The sequence below is a fragment of the Rana temporaria genome, chromosome 6 (genome assembly GCF_905171775.1).
Source record: "Rana temporaria chromosome 6, aRanTem1.1, whole genome shotgun sequence".
NCBI lineage: Eukaryota > Metazoa > Chordata > Amphibia > Anura > Ranidae > Rana > Rana temporaria.
This window is the reverse complement of record NC_053494.1, coordinates 223,443,500-223,467,619: the sequence shown is the minus strand read 5'-3', so window position 1 is coordinate 223,467,619 and position 24,120 is coordinate 223,443,500. Positions and strand designations below refer to the sequence as shown.

General features: G+C 41.6%; 1 protein-coding gene across 1 annotated transcript in view; it reads right to left on the bottom strand.

The window, feature by feature from the left end:
* Nucleotides 1–18,820: 18,820 nt before the first annotated feature.
* EN1 (engrailed homeobox 1) overlaps nucleotides 18,821–24,120 on the bottom strand; it is a 13,687-nt gene continuing 8,387 nt past the window's right edge. The window contains exon 2 of the mRNA XM_040358525.1: nucleotides 18,821–18,834. Coding sequence (XP_040214459.1) covers nucleotides 18,821–18,834 — 14 coding nt within the window. The remainder of the gene's footprint in view (nucleotides 18,835–24,120) is intronic.

Sequence of the window (24,120 nt, the reverse complement as noted above, 5' to 3'; positions counted from 1 at the left end):
ATCAGATTATAATAGGAATAATATTGGAATAATATCAGATTATAATAAGAATAATATTGGAATAATATCAGATTATTATAGGAATAATATTGGAATAATATTGGAATAATATCAGATTATAATAGGAATAATATTGGAATAATATAAGAATAATATCAGATTATTATAGGAATAATATTGGAATAATATTGGAATAATATCAGATTATAATAGGAATAATATTGGAATAATATCAGATTATTATAGGAATAATATTGGAATAATATTGGAATAATATCAGATTATAATAGGAATAATATTGGAATAATATTGGAATAATATCAGATTATTATAGGAATAATATTGGAATAATATCAGATTATAATACGAATAATATTGGAATAATATCAGATTATAATAGGAATAATATTGGAATAATATCAGATTATAATAAGAATAATATTGGAATAATATCAGATTATTATAGGAATAATATTGGAATAATATTGGAATAATATCAGATTATAATAGGAATAATATAAGAATAATATCAGATTATAATTGGAATAATATTGGAATAATATTGGAATAATAGGAATAATATTGGCATAATATCAGATTATAATAGGAATAATATTGGAATAATATCAGATTATAATATTGGAATAATATAAGAATAATATATGAATAATAGATTATTATTATTGGAATAATATTGGATATTTTTTGGACGCTGTTGTTTGGGATCGGTAGCGTTGCGGATTCCGAAATAACGGGCGCGGTCTCTGTACTGTCAGGGACGTCCTTCCCATTGGCGTGGAGAATATTTGGAGACGTTTATTGCCCTCGGATATTTCCAGACACTGATAGCTCCGCCCAGAACGTTGCGTAATCCGTACAGAATAAATATTAGAATTCCCGGTGAAGGAGAACAGAAGGCAAAACATATTTACATTTTGGATGGAGTACAGGGGGGGGGGGGAGGGGGTTAGAGCCCCTGTCTGTGTCCCGTTGGGGAGATTTCTCTTCACTTCCTGTCCCATAGACACAACAGGAAGTGAGAGGAAGTCCCCCCGCGGTGTGGTCTGTACATGACTTGTATTGATTATCAGCGTTCATCGATCACCGAATTCCGCTCAGAAAACGGGTCAAAATGAGAAATTCTGTCCGCTCTGTGATTGGACGTTACAGAGAAGAAGATTTGTGGTCGGGAATCGTCTTTTCTCTCCGCAATCCTTTCTCCATCATTGATTATAAATTTGTTTGTTTTTCAAAAAAGATCCAACATGGCCGATCGTTCAGATTCGATGGCGGCACGAAAATCGTCCGTTGGTGCGACTCAATAATCCGAAACCCGAACAAATATTTAATTCTGAATTTCAAAAGAGAATTCGCTCGGAATTTGACCCGTGAATGGCCGCCCTCAGAGCCGATCTTCTTCCTGGACCTCTGATACAGGGGGCGGTGCCAGAATGTGACATCATACACGATCAGATGTCAGGATGTGATGTCATAGGTCATCAGATGTCAGGATGTGATGTCATAGGTCATCAGATGTCAGGATGTGATGTCATAGGTCATCAGATGTCAGGATGTGATGTCATAGGTGATCAGATGTCAGGATGTGATGTCATAGGTCATAAGATGTCAGGATGTGATGTCATATGTGATCAGATGTCAGGATGTGATGTCATAGGTGATCAGATGTCAGGATGTGATGTCATAGGTGATCAGATGTCAGGATGTGATGTCATAGGTGATCAGATGTCAGGATGTGATGTCATACGTCATCAGATGTCAGGATGTGACTCATAACAACAACGAATCAGAGATGTGGATGGTGAGATTCTGTCTTCTCCTCATCACATCGATCTTCATGGAGTCTTCGTGATTTCAGGTGAAGGAGCGGCTGATGGCGACACATATATTCCGGCAATCGGAGGAAGGACACGCCGGGGATTGGGTTCACTGGTTTCGGGGGATTGGGGTCACTGATTCTGGGGATTGGGGTCACTGATTCCGGGCATTGGGGTCACTGATTCCGGGGATTGGGCTCACTGATTCCGGGCATTGGGGTCACTGATTCCGGGGATTGGGGTCACTGATTCCGGGGATTGGGGTCACTGATTCCGGGGATTGGGGTCAATGATTCTGGGGATTGGGTTCACTGATTCTGGGGATTGGGGTCACTGATTCTGGGGATTGGGGTCAATAATTCCGGGGATTGGGGTCACAGATTCTGGGGATTGGGGTCACTGATTCTGGGGATTGGGGTCCCCCGTCATACATGGAGCCCCGAATGTTGTGGGCGGAGTCTCTGTAGGTGACACCTGGCGTCTGGTATACAGAAATTTCCCGGCCTGTATGACGCGCAGCCTCTCCGCCGTCCACAAAATAAACTTGTCGTCTGGAGAATCTGAGTGTAAGCACAAATCCTCTGAAAGGCCATAATTAGCGGCGGATCGCTGTCAGAATATCGAATTATTGGGAGAAGGTGGGGGATTTCCATCCCGAAAAATCATCCCCACCTGTCTAATAAAGACAGAAAAATAACTTATTGTGTCTCATCGCTGAGCGAGGAACATTAACCCTTCCGGGGTCCGAAATCCTTCATCAGAGAATACGGAGCGCGGCGCAGAGCGGCGGACAGAACTGCGTCGGTCCAGAGATCGCTCTGATGCCTCATCCGGCCGAGGGGCTGCGACATGCCGGGTTCTCGGTACCAAATTTCCACGGCTGAAGTTCATCGTCTGCGCAGAGGAACGGCTTCAATCAGAAAAAAGATTTTATATAGAATGAGATTTATTTTTATCTATTTATAAAACGGAAGTGGATAGATTGTATCTTTATTCTACGTAACTATTTCTATAATATTTGTATTTATTATTATTCTATCTTCCCGGGGTTGGGAACTCGGACTTTAGTGTCGGGGATCGTTCTGATCAGACGGAATTCCAGGAAGAACCTTTGTGTGACCCGAGAAGTACAAACAGAGAAATTCATTTTGTTGGAGAAATAATCGCCCAAAAAATTGGAAATTGGGAAATTTCATTTTTATTTTATTTTATTTATTTTTGTAATTTATTTATTGACATAAACACAAAAACACAAACTGAACCGGATGGATTGCTGTCTTTATTCAACCTCTCCAACTATGTAACTAAATATATATATTATTATTTTTTAACTATGTAACTAAATATATATATTATTATTTTTTAACTATGTAACTATATATATATATATATATTTTTTTTTTTTAACTATGTAACTATATGTATATAATATTTGTATTTTATTTTGCCAACTTGTAGTTCAGTGTCGGGGATCGCTGTGATCAGACGGCCTTCTACATGTACAAGAAGAACCTCTGTGTGTGACCTGAGAAGTACAAACAGATAAATTCTTTTTTTATGAGAATTTATCGCCCAACAAAAAATATATATACAGTTACATAGTTAGGGGCAGATCCACAGAGCGAGTACGCGGCGTATCTACTGATACGCCGGCGTACTTTCAAATTTCCTGCGTCGTATCTTTGTTTTGAATCCTCAAACCAAGATACGACGGCATCTGGGCTAGATCCGACAGGCGTACGACTTCGGATCTTAGATGCAATTCTTCGGCGTCCGCTGGGTGGCGTTCCCCTCGTTTTCCGCGTCGAGTATGCAAATTAGCTATTTCCGACGATCCACGAACGTACGAGCGGCCGTCGCATTCTTTTACGTCGTCTCTAGTCGGCTTTTTTCGGCGTATAGTTAAAGCTGCTGTTTGGTGGCGTACTCAATGTTAAGTATGGCCGTCGTTCCCGCGTATCATTTTAAAAAAAAAATTCCGTTTGCGCAAGTCGTCCGTGAATCGGGCTGGACGTAATTTACGTCCACGTCAAAACAATGACGTCCTTGCGACGTCATTTAGCGCAATGCACGGCGGGAAATTTAGGGACGGCTCATGCGCAGTTCGTTCGGCGCGGGGACGCGCTTCATTTAAATGAAACACGCCCCCCTACTCGCCGATTTGAATTAGGCGCCGTTACGCCACGAGAGATACACTACGCCGCCGTAACTTACGGCGCAAATTCTTCCAGGATTCAAACCAAAAAAAGTAAGTTACGGCGGCGTAGCGTATCTCAGATACACTGCGCCGGGGCAGATCTTTGTGGATCTGGCCCTTAGTCCATCAAGTTCAACCAGAAAGGAAAATGTCATTTTTATTTTATTTTTGTAATTTATTTATTGACATAAACACAAACTGAACCGGATGGATTGGTGTTTTTATTCAACCTCTCCAACTATGTAAATAAATATTTAATCTTAACTATGTAACTATATATATAATATTTTTATTATATTTTCCCAACTCGTAGTTCAGTGTCGGGGATCGCTGTGATCAGACGGCCTTCTACGTGTACAAGAAGAACCTCTGTGTGTGACCTGAGAAGTACAAACAGATAAATTCGTTTTTTTTTGGAGAATTAATCGCCCAAAAAATATATATATATAGTTACATAGTTAGTCCATCAAGTTCAACCAGAAAGGGAAATTTCACTTTATTTTTTTTATTTATTTTTGTGATTTATTTATTGACATAAACACACAAAAACTCTCACTGAACCGGATGGATTGGTGGTTTTATTCAACCTCACCAACTATGTAACAAAATCATTTAATCTCAACTATGTAACTATATTTATTATTATTTTTTAACTATGTAACTATATATATATATATTTTTTAACTATGTAACTATATATATATATATTTTTTTTAACTATGTAACTATATATATATTTTTTTTAACTATGTAACTATATATATATATATATCATTTTTATTTTATTTTCCCAACTCGTAATTTAGTGTCGGGGATCGCTGTGGTCGGACGGAATTCTACATGTAAGAAAAACTCCTGTGTGTGACCCGAGTAGCAGAAACAGATACATTTTTTTTGTTAATGAATTAATTGCCCAATATATATATATAGTTACATCGTTAGTCCATAAAGTTCAACCAAAAAGGAAACGCAATTTTAAAATGTAATTTTGTTTTATTTTATTTATTTACTTTGATACCCTCTATATATATATACCCCAATGTATATTTCACTAAACTGCATACAGGTGAAGATATATACTGTATATATGTATCCACCACCCCCTCCCTGTAGAATGTAAGCTCTCTGAGCCAGGCCTCCTGTCCCTTCTGTATTGGACTGTAATTGTGTTGTCCCTCCTCTACATTGTAAAGTGCTGAATAAACTTTTGGCGCTCTATAAATCCTGTATAATAATAATAATAATAATAATAGGTATTATAGAGGAAACATATACAGTGTAGCAAATCCAAAGAGTGTACAAGTCACACGGGACATACAACACTCCGAGGAGAGGAACTTCCATCTGTATCTGTAGACCACCAGCAGGTAAGAGGAAGAGACGAGGTGTCTGGATGGATGAAAGGATAATGGAGGGATGGATGGATGAGCAGGAGAAGGGACCGAGACTGGAACCTCTGTGGCTCCCGCAGAAGATCTGGGTTGGGTGACCTCAATGTAAAATAAGTATAAAAAAAAGTGACTTTTATTTGATACAAACCTCAGCGCCCCGCTGGTCATATTCTTCCACATATACACTATATACTGTGTTAGCTGGATTCACGTAGGGCGGCGTATTTTTGAGCTGGCGTAGCGTATCGTATTTACGCTACGCCGCCGTAAGTCAGAGAGGCAAGTGCTGTATTCACAAAGCACTTGCCTCCTAAGTTACGGCGGGGTAGCGTAAATGGGCCGGCGTAAGCGCGCCTAATTCAAATTGTGAAGAGGTTGGCGTGTTTTATGTAAGTAAACCATGACCCGACGTGATTGACGTTTTTAACGAACGGCGCATGGAATGACACGGGAACGACGTCCATACTTAACATTGGCTAGGCCAGCTATTTGTTCGACTAACTTTACCCCTGAAAACGCCTTACGTAAACGGCGTATCTTTACTGCGACGTTCGTGAATAGGCGTAACTCGCTGATTTGCGCATTCTAGGCGTAAATCAGCGTTCACGCCCCGAGCGGCCGTCGGAACTAGACAGCTAAGATACGACGGCGCAGGCCGTCGTATCTTAGCTACATTTAAGTGTATCTCAATTTGAGAATACACTTAAATGTACGACGGCGCAGATTCAGAGTTACGACGGCGTATCTACTGATACGCCGGCTTAACTCTTTGTGAATCTAGCTATATATCTGTATCATAGGTAATATATACAGTAAAACCTTGCAATGTGAGGAAAATTCCTTCCAGAAACATGCTTGTAATCCAAAGCGCTTGTACATCAAAGCATTTTTTTTACAGGGTATAAAAGAGAAGAGAGGCGCCTCTAAGTGTAGCAATAAGTTGCTAAATGTTGTCCCTTCATTACATGTAACCATATTGCTACACTTAGAGGCGCCTCTCTTCTCTTTTATACTCAGTGGTGACATGACGCTACTCTTATATCAAGACATGGCTTGTATACCAAGACATCGCTTGTACATCAAGACATCGCTTGTATATCAAGACATCGCTTGTATATCAAGACATCGCTTGTATATCAAGGCAAAAATTATCAAAACATTTTGCTTGTCTTGCAAAACGCTCTCAAACCAAGTTACTCTCAATCCAAGGTTTTCCTGTATCTCTGTATTATAGGTAGTATGTACAGTATATAATGTGTAATGTTGAAATACATTTTTATAAAATGATCGCATGTTGTACTTTTATCACCTGACAAATAAACACGGATTATATATATTTATTGATAAAGTTGAAAGTATTTTGCGCTCCGGACGGAGAGATCAGAAAAGGAAATATCTCCTATAAATGTGACATTCAAATCTGGGATATTTTTTTTTTATTAAGTGTTTAGTTTAGATTTTTCAACAAAACGTTACATATAGCATGAGGAAAAGATACAATATCCGGGGTACAAGAGAAGTGACAAGTCGTGTAACCAAAATGTAAATGGCGAGGCTGCGCAGAGCCCAGATAAGATCATCGGGGTCACAAAAGTGTGACCTTGGAAAGAAAAATCACCACAAATCACACAATCCAGGAATATTTTTTTAATTATTTTTTTCTTTTATGAAATGATTTTATTTTTTCTCACATACAGTATATATTTTATAATATATTTGATATAATTTATTTATAAATAAATAATAAACTAATAATAATCCAATGACACGGATTCTTGCAGGATGTGGGGATGATACAATTCAGTATAGAGTGTCTGAATATTATTATTATAAAGGATTTATATATTATTATTATTATTATTATTATTATTATTATTATTATTATTATTATTACTATACAGAAATTATATATTATTATTATTATTATTATTATTATTATTATTATTATTATTATTATTACTATACAGAAATTATATATTATTATTATTGTTGTTGTTATACAGGATTTATAAATTATTATCATTACTATACAGGATTTAAATATTATTATAATTATTATTGTTATACAGGATTTATATATTATTATTATTATTATTATTATTATTATTATTATTGTTGTTGTTGTTATGTGGGATTTATATATTATTATTATTATTATTATTATTATTATTATTATTATTATTATAAAGGATTTATTTATTATTAATATTATTATTATTATTATTATTATTATTATTATTATACAGAAATTATATATTATTATTATTATTGTTGTTGTTATACAGGATTTATAAATTATTATCATTACTATACAGGATTTAAATATTATTATTATTGTTGTTATATAGTATTTATATATTATTATTATTATTATTGTTATACGGGATTTATATATTATTATTATTATTATTATTATTATTATTATTATTATTATTATTATTATTGTTGTTGTTGTTGTTGTTATGTGGGATTTATATATTATTATTATTATTATAATTGTTGTTATATAGAATTTATATATTATTATTATTATACAGGATTTATAAATTATTATTATTATTGTTATACGGGATTTATATATTATTATTATTATTATTATTATTATTATTATTATTATTGTCGTTGTTATGTGGGATTTATATATTATTATTATTATTATTATTATTATTATTATTGTCATTGTTATGTGGGATTTATATATTATTATTATTATTATTGTCGTTGTTATGTGGGATTTATATATTATTATTATTATTATTATTATTATTATTATTGTCATTGTTATATGGAATTTATATATTATTATTATACAGGATTTATAAATTATTATTACTATACAGGATTTATATATTATTATTATTGTTATACAGGATTTATATATTATTATTATTATTATTATTATTATTATTATTATTATTATTATACAGGATTTATAGAGCGCCAACAGTTTGCACAGCACTTTACAAAATGCAGGCAGACATTACAGTCACAATACAATTTGATATGAGAGGAATGGGAGGGCCCTGATCCTGAGAGCTTACAATCTAAGATTATATATCAGACAGGAGGCTTCATATCTTGCATTAAACTTTCTTTTTAATGCTCATAGCAGAAATGGTAACAGCTATTCATTTAATACAGAGAAAAAAATTCTTCATAGGACTACAATACCCAGCAGCCCCCGGGGGCCCCTCCCCCCTGTCATAGTGTCTATATAAGGGGCTGTCTGGATCTCCTCCTCCTCTTTCTTTCTGCTCATGGCTAAGATAAGTACCATCCATGTTCTGTAATGCCTTTACTGTGTTTTTATAATACTGTATTTTATAATAAGGTAATATGTTTAGGTTATAATGACTTCAGCTTAACAATTTTCTGACTGGATTAACGCACTGCGTTTATCTGGTTCCCCAGCGCTAGAGTTCTCTTTTTTCCTTCTCCTGTCAGAAGCCATTTATCATCCCCTCAGTTTCCTCCTATCATCCTCACACCGCACTTCGCGCGTTTTTCCCTTGTGGAGGGGCGCGGCCGAGAGACGCTGTTCCTCGGCACGCCTCCCTGCACCTGACATCCTATCAGATCCTACGGCCGTAATCTCGCGAGATTACGGCCGCGTTCGTGAGGCGCGATTCCCTGCATCTCCTTCCACCTCAGAGCAACGGTCGGAAGGAGCAGGAGCGCGCTGGGGACTGGCTGTCTATCTTTTCTTTCCCTCCACTGCCGCAGAACCTCAATCAGAACCGCAATCTCGGTCAGGTACCTCGGGCAGACTAGGGGGGGGATCTGCTGGGCAATACTTGACCCTGCAACAGCCAAACAAAGTATAATTTTAAAGTGTCACTACTTGCCTGTCAGTGATTTATCCCTGACAGGGATTATTGGTACTAACATTCCAAATTTAGTTATTATGGCTACCGAGAGCAATGGCTCAGGCCTGGGCAATGATGTGGTGGATTTGGATGCATCGCATCTGTTATCCACAAATCTTATACAAGAACTCATTACCAAGTCCATTCAGGCGGCCTTGGCAGTTAATACAACAGGCTCTGCCTCAGTGCCATCCACTTCGGGGTGCCCCCCCACTAAAGGCAAAGCTGCCCAAAAACTTAAGCACTTGTCAGTGCATTTCGACTCCCCGGCAGGGGAAGTTTACAATGTGCCCCAAGCAGGATCCAATCCGACCTGCCACACCCCGCACATCCCAGACCACACTCGACCCTTGGGCCCCAAGGAGACAACAAAAGGGCATAGATCCGCCAGGCGGATTAAACCAGACTCATATGACACGTCCGAGGACGAGTCTGAAATGTCTGCTGGAGCCGAATCCTCGGATTCACTCACAGACGATGAAGAGGATGCGGGGTTTACGGCGATCCACCATGACGCCAATAATGATTTGTCACAAAACGCCATTGTAGACTCCCAAGGGCAATCATTATTTAATCCGGACGAGATATCTCATCCGCGTTCGGGGGATTGGGCCCCACTCCCCCATGTGGCCCAATATCTGGAATTATGGACCAGACGGTCCTTGGATAGGGTCAACCGCAACAAGCTGCGGTCAGAATGTCCCAGACCACATGTGGCAAACAAAGTGGCTATCACCCCTGAGATAGACCCGGTTCTGCTCAAATATTTGACGAGATCCGGGAAATATGCAAAGAAAGGGATTGAAAGGTCCTTCAAGGTTATCCAGGATCGCATACTGGATATCCTTGGCCCCCTCACGAAAATACTAAATTTGGCAGAACAGGCGGCCTCATCAGCCCAACCTGTTGACCTCACACAACTCAGGGGCTGGGCCCAGCGCGCTATATGCCTGCTGGGCACAGCTAATACAACTTGCTCAGTGGAGCGCCGCCGCTCCATTCTGATGAAGCTGGACCCTCAACTCAGCCATCTGGCCGAGAATGAACCGGGACCATCGGCAGGAGGCCTTCTCTTCGGAGACGACCTCATTAAAAATATAAATAAATTTGTAAGTCTCTTTTCAAGCCTGGACAAGGCACAGTCATCACTGAGAAAGTCCCAACCCGGCCGGGTTTTTGGGAAGGCCGGTAGAGGCAGAGGGCGATCTACCGGCCGCTCTGTTCAATACAGGCCCTACTCGAGACCTGCCATCCAGCAGTACACTCCTGCTCCACAGCCGTACGCCATGCCGATGGCTCAACCCGCACCCTTTTTCCCCCCACGGGGACGTCCCTGGAGAGGACGCGGAGGACGTGGATTTCCAAGGTCTAGGCCACCGACCGGTGAGTTTTATTCCATCTTCAATTCCACATACACTGGTGGGGGGCAGACTGATGTATTTTTTCCATGCCTGGTCAAAAATTTCGACGGATTCTTGGATCCTATCGACGGTAACGGGTTATCGGATAGAATTCCTATCCCTACCGACCCTCAATGTAATACCCCCCCCCTATCCATTTTTCGGCCCAAAACATGGAACTGATCGACAAGGAACTCAAAGAGCTCCTGGCCAAGGGAGCGGTCCAGGAAGTAGACCCCCTCTCCCCCGGTTTCATCAGCAACATCTTCCTGGTGAAGAAAAAAAAAGACGGCGGCCATCGCCCTGTCATAAACCTGAGAGACCTCAACCAGCATGTGGCATACCGCCATTTCAAGATGGAGGGTATCCACCTGTTACGCGACCTCCTATGGCCAGGAGACTGGTTGATAAAAATAGATTTAAAAGACGCGTACCTCACGGTTCCTATGCACAACGAATCTCAGTCATTCCTAAAATTTCTGTGGCAGGACCGAATGTGGCAGTTCACCTGCCTCCCATTCGGCTTGTCATCAGCCCCTTGGTGCTTCACCAAACTCCTCAAGCCGGTAATTGCCGCCCTGAGGAGCAGGGGGGTACGCCTAATTATATACCTGGACGACATGCTGATCATGGCACGATCCAGAACATTAGTCTCTCTACACAGCCAATGGGCGGTATCCTTGTTGAGGGAACTCGGCTTCCTCATCAATTACAAGAAATCAGTCCTGGAACCCTCTCAAGAGATGGAGTTCCTAGGGTTTCTTGTGGATACCAACAAGGCTCTCCTTCTGTTACCGAAAGCGAAACTGGCTCTGATTCGCAAGGAAATCAGGGCCACATTACGCAAGGGTCAGGTCTCCCTTCGTTTGCTGGCTCGCATAGTAGGCCTATTATCGGCCTCTATCCAAGCCATCTTCCCAGCTCCTTTACACTATCGTGCCTTACAGAGACTAAAAACGCTCCACTTACGACAAGGGCTACGTTACGCGGACGAAGTCCCGTTAAGCCCGGACGCTATAGAGGAATTACAATGGTGGCTTCGCCACGCCATTCAGTGGAACGGCAGGACAATTTTCAACTCCTACCCGGAGGTGATCATAGAGTCAGACGCGAGTCGCCAGGGTTGGGGTGCCCGGTGCGGTCAAATCACCACCGGTGGGAAATGGTCCGTGGAGGAAACACACCTCCACATCAATGCCTTGGAACTTTTGGCTGCATACTTCGCGGTCAAAAGTTTCCTCCCTCATACCTCCAACAAATGTGTACTCCTACGCATGGACAATATTGCAGCAGTGCAATACGTCAATCGCTTAGGAGGCACGAAATCCAAGATCCTGGCGGATATCGCATCCGACTTTTGGCAGTTCTGCCTCTCCATCAATACCACCCCTATGGCGGAATACCTGCCAGGGATTTCCAACACCGTTGCAGACTGGAACTCACGCTACCTTACGGATTCCAGCGACTGGACGCTGGATCGTTCGGTGTTCTTGACGCTGCAAACTCTGTGGGGTCCTCTGCATACAGACCTGTTTGCCTCTCGCCTCAACCGGCAATTACCCCGCTTTTACAGTTGGAGGCCGGACCCAGAGGCATTGGCAGTGGATGCATTCCGACAATTTTGGGCGCGGGGGACACACTATGCGTTCCCCCCGTTCAACATGCTCACCAGGACGCTCCTTCAGGTGGCGACCCAGGTGGCGACGGTTGTGTTGATCACACCCTGGTGGCCGACACAACCGTGGTTCCCTCTTCTCCTGGGAATGGCGATCGACTTTCCCCGTCTACTCCCATTCTCACCTCATCTCCTATCGAACGCGACCCTGGGCTGTCATCCTCTGTTGAGAGATGGCAACCTTCCCCTGTTAGCGTGGTTGATCTCAGGCTCGGAGTCTCTGAGAACGCGTTTTCACAATCGGCTAGAGACCTCCTCGCCTTGGCCTGGGCCCCAGGGACTCGGTCGGCATACAGATCGGCCTGGACCCTGTGGGTTCGCTGGTGTGATCAACGGCAAATTGATGCCGTTCATGCACCTGTACCAGACGTAGTAAACTATTTAGCGGACGCGTACGAGGCGGGCAAGTCTTATAGCTCTCTGAATGTATACAGGTCTGCCATCTCGGCCTATCATTGTCCGGTGGAAGCGGCACCGGTGGGTAAACACCCACTGATCTGCAGACTACTGCGGGGGGTAAAATATAATCGCCCCCCCCGACCTAGATATCATTCCACATGGGATGTCTCCCAGGTGTTACGGCTCTTCACTTCTTGGGGGGAAAATGATATCCTCTCGTTGAAGAACCTTTCTATCAAGCTTTCTACCCTTTTATGCCTTATATCCATAAAACGGGTTTCAGATGTTAGGGCATTGGACATCTCCCGGCGTCATTTTTCACCGGAGGGTGTACGGTTCTCTGTGGTTCGCCGTACGAAAACAGGGATCCATACAGTGTTCTACCCCTTTTTTCCTGACCATCCACACATATGTGTGGTTCGGTGTTTGCAGCACTATGAAGCTCGGACGGCGACCCTAAGGTCAACAAACCAGAGTCAATTACTGGTTTCCTATGTGAAGCCGCATCTCCCAGTTTCCACGGCTTCACTGGCCAGGTGGGTGAGATCGGCCATGGAAATGGCCGGGATCGACACCTCGCTTTTTGGAGCTCATTCCACCAGGGGCGCTATGGCTACCAAAGTAGTCACCTCGGGGGGTTCCCTCGCGGACCTTCTACTGGCGGCGGACTGGTCGTCGGAAACGACTTTCAGACAGTATTACTTCCGACCCTCTAACCATGTCTCCTCCTCAATACTCTAATGTATATATTGCATGTACTGTATTAGGTGGTTAGCTTTAAACATGCAAGATATGAAGCCTCCTGTCTGATATATAATTCGGGATTTTCCTAGTAAACATGACGGAAAATCTGGGTTATATGAGGACAGGAGGCGATTATCTTCCCACCCTACCCACCCCATCATGATATGTTTTATCTTTCAGGGTACTGATGGGTGGAGTCTACGCCTACGCGGACGTTGAGAAGCAATCCGGAGTTCCCGTATGACGATTCTCTGTTTTTTGTTCCAGTTGAACACTGTTCAGATCGCATAACCAACACCCAGGTGATGTTTGTTGCTACGGCCCGTTTGGCCCTGTTCTCACCATCGACGGAAGTTTCCTCGATACCAGCGGGAAGAGATCCTCAAGGATAGGCCTACGTGATGTTCCGTGATTATACAGGATCGCATAAAGAAAGAGGAGGAGGAGATCCAGACAGCCCCTTATATAGACACTATGACAGGGGGGAGGGGCCCCCGGGGGCTGCTGGGTATTGTAGTCCTATGAAGAATTTTTTTCTCTGTATTAAATGAATAGCTGTTACCATTTCTGCTATGAGCATTAAAAAGAAAGTTTAATGCAAGATAATCGCCTCCTGTCCTCATATAACCCAGATTTTCCGTCATGTTTACTAGGAAAATCCCGAATTATTTGCAATGTATCATTTTGTGAGGAATGGTGGGTGTCAGTCCTAGGGAAGTCCGATGTCTGAAGCCTCGTACACACGACCGAGGAACTCGATGGGCGAAACAAATCGTTTTCCTCGTCGAGTTCCTTGTTAGGCCGTCGAGAAACTCAACAAGGCAAGTTTCTCCATTCCCGTCGAGTAACTAGAGAACTTGCTCTCTTTTTGGCTCGTCGAGTTTCTCGACAGTTTCCTCGGCGAAAATGTACACAAGACCGGTTTCCTCAGCAAAACAATATCTCTCAGCAAGTTTCTTGCTGTTTTTTGTGTACGAGGTCTGAGGGTCACATATCGGAGCGCAGGGGCACATGGAACGTTGGAGAATTCTGAGAAGGTTTTGCTGAGGAATCCACCAACCAGCAGCCAACGTTCCCGGATCACAGACAGGACATCACGCCGTCCAATCGCACATCAGATAAGAAGGATTAGGAGGTATTTCTACGGAATAACATGAAGGCTCCGTGTACACCGAGATTAAAAAACATCTGTTCTCTCGGGAGTAAAAAACACTCATATAGAGAATTTTATGTACAAAGTTTAGACGAGTTTAGGAGAATTTTATGTTTTTCTGCCTCTAATGTTAAACTCAAAATATTCCTCTTAATGTCCTAATGTGCATGGACGCCTAGGATAACATTGGGACACCTAGGAGAATATTGGGACTCATAGGAGAACATTGGGACACCTAGGAGAACATTGGGACACCTAGGAGAACATTGGGACACCTACGAGAACATTGGGACACCTAGGAGAACATTGGGACACCTAGGAGAACATTGGGACACATAGGAGAACATTGGGACACATAGGAGAACATTGGGACACACATAGGAGAACATTGGGACTCATAGGAGAACATTGGGACACATAGGAGAACATTGGGACACACATAGTAGAACATTGGGACACCTACGAGAACATTGGGACACCTAGGAGAACATTGGGACACCTAGGAGAACATTGGGACACATAGGAGAACATTGGGACACATAGGAGAACATTGGGACACATAGGAGAACATTGGGACACCTAGGAGAACATTGGGTCACATAGGAGAACATTGGGACACATAGTAGAATATTGGGACACATAGGAGAACATTGGGACACCTAGGAGAACATTGGGACACCTAGGAGAACATTGGGACACATAGGAGAACATTGGGACACATAGGAGAACATTGGGACACATAGGAGGACATTGGGACACCTAGGAGAACATTGGGACACATAGGAGAACATTGGGACACATAGGAGAACATTGGGACACATAGGAGGACATTGGGACACCTAGGAGGACATTGGGACACCTAGGAGAACATTGGGACACATAGGAGAACATTGGGACACATAGGAGAACATTGGGACACCTAGGAGAACATTGGGACTACTAGGAGAACATTGGGACACCTAGGAGAACATTGGGACACCTAGGAGATCATTGAGACAGATAGGAGAACATCGGGACTCATAGCAGAACATTGGGGCACCTAGGAGAACATTGGGACACCTAGGAGAACATTGGGACACATAGGAGAACATTGGGATACTTAGGAGGACATTGTGACACCTAGGAGAACATTGGAACACATAGGACTAGGAGAACATTGGGACACCTAGGAGAACATTGGGACACATAGGAGAACATTGGGACACATAGGAGAACATTGGGACACATAGGAGGACATTGGGACACATAGGAGAACATGGGGACACCTAGGAGGACATTGGGACACCTAGGAGAACATTGGGACACATAGGAGAACATTGGGACACCTAGGAGAACATTGGGACACCTAGGAGAACATTGGGACACATAGGAGAACATTGGGACACCTAGGAGAACATTGGGACACCTAGGAGAACATTGGGACACCTAGGAGAACATTGGGACACCTAGGAGATCATTGAGACAGATAGGAGAACATCGGGACTCATAGCAGAACATTGGGGCACCTAGGAGAACATTGGGACACCTAGGAGAACATTGGGACATATAGGAGAACATTGGGACACTTGGGAGAACATTGGGACACATAGAAGGACATTGGGACACTTAGGAGAACATTGGGACACAAAGAAGGACATTGGGACACGTAGAAGGACATTGGGACACTTAGGAGAACATTGGGACACATAGGAGAACATTGGGACACCTAGGAGAACATTGGGACACATATGAGAACATTGGGGCACTTAGGAGAACATTGGGACACATAGGAGAACATTGGGACACATAGGAGAACATTGGGACACATAGGAGAACATTGGGACACCTAGGAGAACATTGGGACACATAGGAGAACGTTGGGACACGTAGAAGGACATTGGGACACCTAGGAGAACATTGGGACACATAGGAGAACATTGGGACACATAGGAGAACATTGGGACACCTAGGAGAACATTGGGACACCTAGGAGAACATTGGGACACCTAGGAGAACATTGGGACACATAGGAGAACATTGGGACACTTAGGAGAACATTGGGACACCTAGGAGAACATTGGGACACTTAGGAGAACATTGGGACACCTAGGAGAACATTGGGACACTTAGGAGAACATTGGGACACCTAGGAGAACATTGAGTTGCTTCTACAGGCAGAAAAAGCCTAATAATCTCTGGAACTATCGGCAATATCCAGAATGCCCCCCGAGGTGCCGGCAGCGTATCGGTGTGCGCCGGGGAGTGCGATCCGCGGCCCAAGAAATAAATCTCGCTGCTCATCAGACCTGTTCTCGGGGTTATTTGGGGCGCTGATTCAGCCTCTATCACTTTCTTAGATATGGTGAAATATTTATCATTTTTTAGTTGGTTTTTAAACGATCTTCCTGATCCCCCCGTTCTTCTCTTATCTATAATATATAATGAGAGAGTTTCTGTCCTTCCAACTGTCACTTCATATCGGACACGGGGGATTCGGAAGTGTAAGTTGTGACCTCTCTAGTGATGATGGTATAGGAAGGGTATATATATATATTCTAGTTCTCATGGTAGGAGGAGTGTGGATTGCCTTTCATATGGTTTCATTTTTGCAGATGAAGCTCCATAGAGTTTGTGTACTGCCCCCGCCCCCGCCCCCGCCCCCCCCCCCCCCCCCCCCCCCCGCCCGGTGCTGCCGGAATCATCCCAACGTATTTTGTAATATTTATTTCCTGATTTGTGACCGAGACTGACTGAAGAGTGATAAACGGCGTTTTCTGTTGTATTTTAGAAACTAGCGCCGGCGGGGGGGGAAATTGGCGCCATTTTTGGACACCAAAATCATCGTCTCCCCCGGGGGGCCCCAGAAAATGTTTTCATAGAAATAGTCGGTGACTTTTAGTTTTTCTATACAAATTATTGTGAGTAGATGTGATTTTAGGTGGTTGGGGGTCAGAGACATTATTATTATTATACAGGATTTATATGACGCCGTCAGTATACGCAGCGCTGTACAATGTATTGGGGGGGGGGGGCACAACAATCACAGTCCTCTGAGCCTGGAAGGGTTTGGAGACATTGGTGACCTTCCTGGAGCTCCAGAAACACCCAATCACAGGGCAGGACCATCCTGGGGGAGTGAAGTTGGGTAGTTGGGCATTTCAATTGGGGCACACAGGGAACCCGCCCTGGGGGGGGCAAACATCCTAGAAACTTTTTTGAGGTCTTCCAAGGTGCTGACCACCCCCTCCCCCCCCCCAGCCCCCCATCTGTAGGATACTGGCAGGTTTTCTATGGGGGAGTTCTGCCAGGAAATTGCTTTTTTAATATTTAAAATATTCCCAAAGAAACTCTGTGCTGTCAGATTTGTTCTGCTGCCCAAATGTTACCCTTTTGACAACGTGTACTCACACGAAACGCGTCAGGGAAGACTCCAATGTTGCCATCATTATATTGAAGTGCGCTTTATTCTCATATGACATGTAAGTGCAACCTTTAATTAAACCTAAAACTGATTTTTTGACGGTATTACACTATGGCGTCCCCTCTTTTCTTTTCCACGTTTTCATGCAAATTTTAAACACGGATGACCATCTCCTGCATCCCCTGAGCGAGAGACCTTCCAGTTCTCCCTAGGTTATTGCACCAAGATCATTCGCTGACCCCTTCCTGAAGCAACTCCACACCGTGGTTTCCAGTTCATACCAATCCTGATTGGCTCTGGAAATATACATTTCGCAGAGTCCACACGTTCCGGTAAGCCTGCATTCACACTGGTGATGGGATATTTCTTCATTTGGAAATTCACATTCATTCACTCATTTTTGGAAGATTTCATCTCACTCTTCAATTTTGAACATTGTTTTATTCACTCTTTATTTGGTTCATTTTGGACACTTTTATATATATGGTTATGACATTTGTGTCTTCATATACATGTGCATTTCACATTGTTGCATATTGACCACGTATGGTTTTCATTTTCATACCTTTTTTTGTATCAGAGCGCTACACTTTTTTGTCCACATTTTGTTTTTTGCTTCTTGTTTTTCAGTAGCTGTGTATAGCAGCTTGATACATGCATACTTAGCAGCGCAATAATTTACACTATATTATTTGCTGCCCAAATGTTGTCCCCATTTTCCTTGTTCGCCGCACATCAAAAAATAAAAATCCCGGAGAGTCTAGGAATTGTTTTCTGAAGGAATGGAAATGTTACTCAAAAAGAAAAACTTGAACATTTCACATTTTTAATAATAAATTATATAATATAAATATACACAGCATAGATAAATGATATAATCCGATTCTATTATCTTCTTCTTATATTATAATTATATATCTTCCTTTATTGATTGATTGATAAATAACGTCGGTAATCATTATTAGAACTTATTTTCTTCTGGTGATTTATTCCTCTCAAAAAATATAAAGGCCCGGATTCACGTATGGAGCGCATATTTCTGAGCGGGCGTAACGTATCCTATTTACGTTACGCCTCCGCAACTTTGCCAGGCAAGTGCAGTATTCACAAAGAAAAGTTGCGGCGGCGTAGCGTAAATAGACTGGCGTAAGCCCGCCTAATTCAAATGTGGAAGATGTGGGCGTGTGTTATGTAAATGTATTGTGACCCCATGTAAATGACGCTTTCTCCGAATGGCGCATGCGCCGTTCGTGAAAGTATCCCAGTGCGCATGCTCCAAATTAACCCGCAAAAAGCCAATGCTTTCGACGTGAACGTAAATGACGCCCAGCCCTATTCGCGAACGACTTACGCAAACAACGTAATCGACGAAAAATTTTGACGCGGGAACGACGTCCATACTTAACATTGGCTGCGCCTCATAGAGCAGGGGTAACTTTACGCCAGAAAAAGCCTTATGTAAACGGCGTTTCTTTACTGCGACGGCCGGGCGTACGTTCGTGAATTGGCGTATCTAGCTGATTTACATATTCTAGGCGTAAATCAGCGAACACACCCCTAGTGGCCAGCGTAAATATGCAGTTAAGATACGACGGCGTAGGAGACTTACGCTGCTCGTATCTTAGCAAAATTCTGGCGTATTTGATTCTTTGAATCAGGCGCCAAGATACGACGCCTCACATTCAGGGAAACGACGGCGTATCTCCTACCTGAATCTGGGCCAAAATATTTTAAGAACAAAAAAAAAAAATATTTGTATATTATAGCCGTTTGCAGCGTTATTCTTATTCATTCTTTTTTTACTTTCTTAGGTGGACTTTCTATCCCTATAGGGGCCCCGGTGATGTAGGACCCCCGTCACCCCCTGTGGGACCCCCGTCACCCCCTGTGGGACCCCTCGAAGGACCCCCGTCACCCCCTGTGGGACCCCCGTCACCCCCTGTGGGACCCCTCGAAGGACCCCCGTCACCCCCTGTGGGACCCCCGTCACCCCCTGTGGGACCCCTCGAAGGACCCCCGTCACCCCCTGTGGGACCCCCGTCACCCCCTGTGGGACCCCTCGAAGGACCCCCGTCACCCCCTGTGGGACCCCCGTCACCCCCTGTGGGACCCCCGTCACCCCCTGTGGGAGGTCTGGTTTTGATATGACGGATACTTTGTAGACATTCGTTTTCAGTCATGTACAATGTACTCATATCATGGACGGCCGTCATATGGGGGGAGGGGAGATGATTCGGGGAAGATCCGATTGCGTCCTGGGAATTTTTTTTTGGGGGGGGGGGGGTTCCTTTCTCTGGATCTTCAGTGGGTATTGGGTTCTGTATACAGAGGTTTTCTATTTCTGTTTTTTCTTTTATTGGTTGAACTGGATGGACTTGCGTCTGTTTTCCTCCTGACAATGTAACTCGTTGTAACTTGTAACTAAAGCCGGCCGGCCATACACGGTCACATTTCCAACAAATTTTCTTTTCAAAATCAAAACGTTCGTTTTGTGATCCGATGACGCCACCATTGATTTTCGATATTCGGCCGACCACGCCTTCATGTTCCCCCCCGAATATTCTTTTCTTGCACATGCGCATTTTTTTCTTTTACATTTCCAGGAATATTTTTTTAATTATTTTTTTCTTTTATGAAATTATTTTTAATTTATTCTCACCTACAGTATATATTTTATAATATATTTAATATCATTTATTTATAAATAAATAATAAACTAATAATAATCCAATGACACGGATTCTTGCAGGATGTGAGGATGATACAATTCAGTATAGAGAGTCTGAGTATCATTATTATAAAGGATTTATATATTATTATTACTATACAGAAATTATATTATTATTATTATTGTTGTTGTTATACGGGATTTATATATTATTATTATTATTATTATACAGGATGTATTAATTATTATTATTGTTGTTATATAGTATTTATATTATTATTATTATTATTATTATTATTATTATTGTTGTTATATAGTATTTATATATTATTATTATTTTTATTATTATTTTTATTATTATTATTATTATTATTATTATTATTATACAGGATTTATTAATTATTATTATTGTTGTTATATAGTATTTATATATTATTATTATTATTATTATTATTATTATTATTATTATTATTATTATTATTATTATTGTTGTTATGTGGGATTTATATATTAATATTATTGTTGTTATATAGTATTTATTATATATATATATATATATATATATATATATATATATATATTTTTTTTTTGTGATCCGATGACGCCACCATTGATTTTCGAAATTCGGCCGACCACGCCTTCATGTTCCCCCCTGAATATTCTTTTCTTGCACATTTTTTTTCTTTTACATTTCCAGGAATATTTTTTTAATTGTTTTTTTCTTTTATGAAATTATTTTATTTTTTCTCACCTACAGTATATATTTTATAATATATTTTATATAATTTATTTATAAATAAATAATAAATAAATAATAATCCAATGACACAGATTCTTGCAGGATGTGAGGATGATACAATTCAGTATAGAGAGTCTGAATATTATTATTATTACTATACAGAAATTATATTATTATTATTATTATTATTATTATTATTATTATTATTATTATTATTATTATTGTTGTTGTTATACAGGATTTATATATTATTATTATTATTATTATTATTATTATTATTATTATCATTACTATACAGGATTTATAAATTATTATTATTATTATTATTGTTATGTGGTATTTATATATTAATATTATTGTTGTTATATAGTATTTATTATATATATATTATTTTGTGATCCGATGACGCCACCATTGATTTTTAGAAATTCGGCCGACCACACCTTCATGTTCCCCCGAATATTATTTTCTTGCGCATTTTTTTTTCTATTACATTTTTCGCACGATTCTCCCATCATTGATAGGAAAATTGTTTGTTTTTCAACAAATTTCCAACATGTCGGATTCCTCAAATTTGTTTGCCGCACTAAAATTGGCTGCCGCCCCACAAACGGTGCGAAATTCGTACGAAAATTATTTCGCGATTCGAAGCGTGTACGGCCGGCCGCCTTAATATTTCTCCGTATGGATATTGCCGATCTCTCTCCGATCTCTCCTGATAAAGAAGATCTTATAAAACACATTCCAGAGTTCTCCAATCACAGCGCAGGATCCGAGATGTTTCGGTGGAAATAGATTTTGCCATCTTATGTGATCAGATTGTATCATTATATGCGGGGGAGGGGGAGGAGTTACACTTTATTGTATCATTATAGGAGGGGGAGGAGCTACACTTTATTGTATCATTATAGGAGGAGGGGGAGGAGTTACACTTTATTGTATCATTATAGGAGGAGGGGGAGGAGTTACACTTTATTGTATCATTATAGGAGGAGGGGGAGGAGTTACACTTTATTGTATCATATAGGAGGAGGAGGGGGAGGAGTAACACTTTATTGTATCATTATAGGAGGAGGGGGAGGAGTTACACTTTGTTATTATTTTTAGTATTCTGGATTTTTGGCGCCAACGCTTTGCGATGCATTTCAATACAAAGGCTTTCATTAGTAGTAAAAAGAAAATCAGTAATAAAAATGCCATAAAACTATCTCCTATTTTGTAGACGCCATGGGCCAGATCCACGTAGCGCGGCGCTTCTTTACGTCCGGCGTAGTATCTCAGATACACTACGCCGCCGTAACTTACAGCGTATTTCCCGTATACACAAAGAATTTGCGCCGTAAGTTACGGCGGCGTAGTGTAAATGTGTCGGCGTAAGGGCGCGCAATTTCAAATGGCTAAGATGTGGGCGTGTTTTATGGTAATACGTCTTGACCCGACGTAAATTACGTTTTTTCTGAACGTCGCATGCGCAGTCCGTGGGGGTATCCCAGTGCGCATGCTCCAAATTAACCCGCAACAAGCCAATGCTTTAGATGTGAACGTCATTCTACGCAAAGCCCTATTCGCGAACGTTTTACGCAAACAACGTACACGACGGAAAATTAGACACGGGAACGACGTCCATACTTAACATTGCCTATGCCTCATATAGCAGGGGTAACTTTACGCCGAAAAAAGCCTAACGGAAACAACGTAAAAAAATGCGCCGGCCGGACGTACGTTTGTGGATTGGCGTATCTAGCTAATTTGCATACTCAACGCGGAAATCGACGGAAACGCCACCTAGCGGCCAGCGTAAATATGCACCTTAGATCCGACGGCGTACTAAGACGTACATCAGTCGGATCTAGCCCAGCTACAGGCGTATCTTGTTTTGTGGATACAAAACAAAGATACGCCGGAGCATCCTAGAAGTTACGCGGCGCATCAATAGATACGCCAGCGTAACCGCTTCGTGGATCTGGCCCTATATATAACTTTTGCGCAAACCAATCGATAAACGCTTATTGTGATTTTTTTTACCAAAAATATGTAGAAGAATATGTATCGGACTAAACTGAGGAAAAAAAAAGTTTTTTATATATATTTTTGGGGGATATTTATTATAGAAAAAAGTAAAAAATGTTGCTTTTTTTTTTTTTAAATTGTCGCTCTATTTTTGTTTACAGCGCAAAAAAATAAAAACCGCAGAGGAGATCAAATACCACCAAAAGAAAGCTCTATTTGTGGGGAAAAAAGGACGTCAGTTTCGTTTGGGAGCCACGTCGCACGACCGCACAATTGTCTGTTAAAGCGACGCAGTGCCGAATCGCAAAATGTGGCCTGGTCATTGGGCAGCCAAATGGTCCGGGGCTGAAGGGGTTAATGTGTATCCCTCCCTCCTGAGACGCTCTCATTCTAGTTGGTGTCTCTCTTCATTACAGATGTTGTGGGACTACAAGTCCCAGCATTCCCCTCATATTATGTGGATGTCGCACTCAATCACTTCAGAAGATTTGGGGGTTTTGTGTATTTTGCGATCGGTTGGCGGATTTTCGGTCGCCGTCGCTGCGTGTGAGTTATCCGGCGGGTTTTGTGTATTTTGCGATTGGTTGGCGGATTTTCGGTCGCCGTCGCTGCGTGTGAGTTATCCGGCGGGTTTTGTGTATTT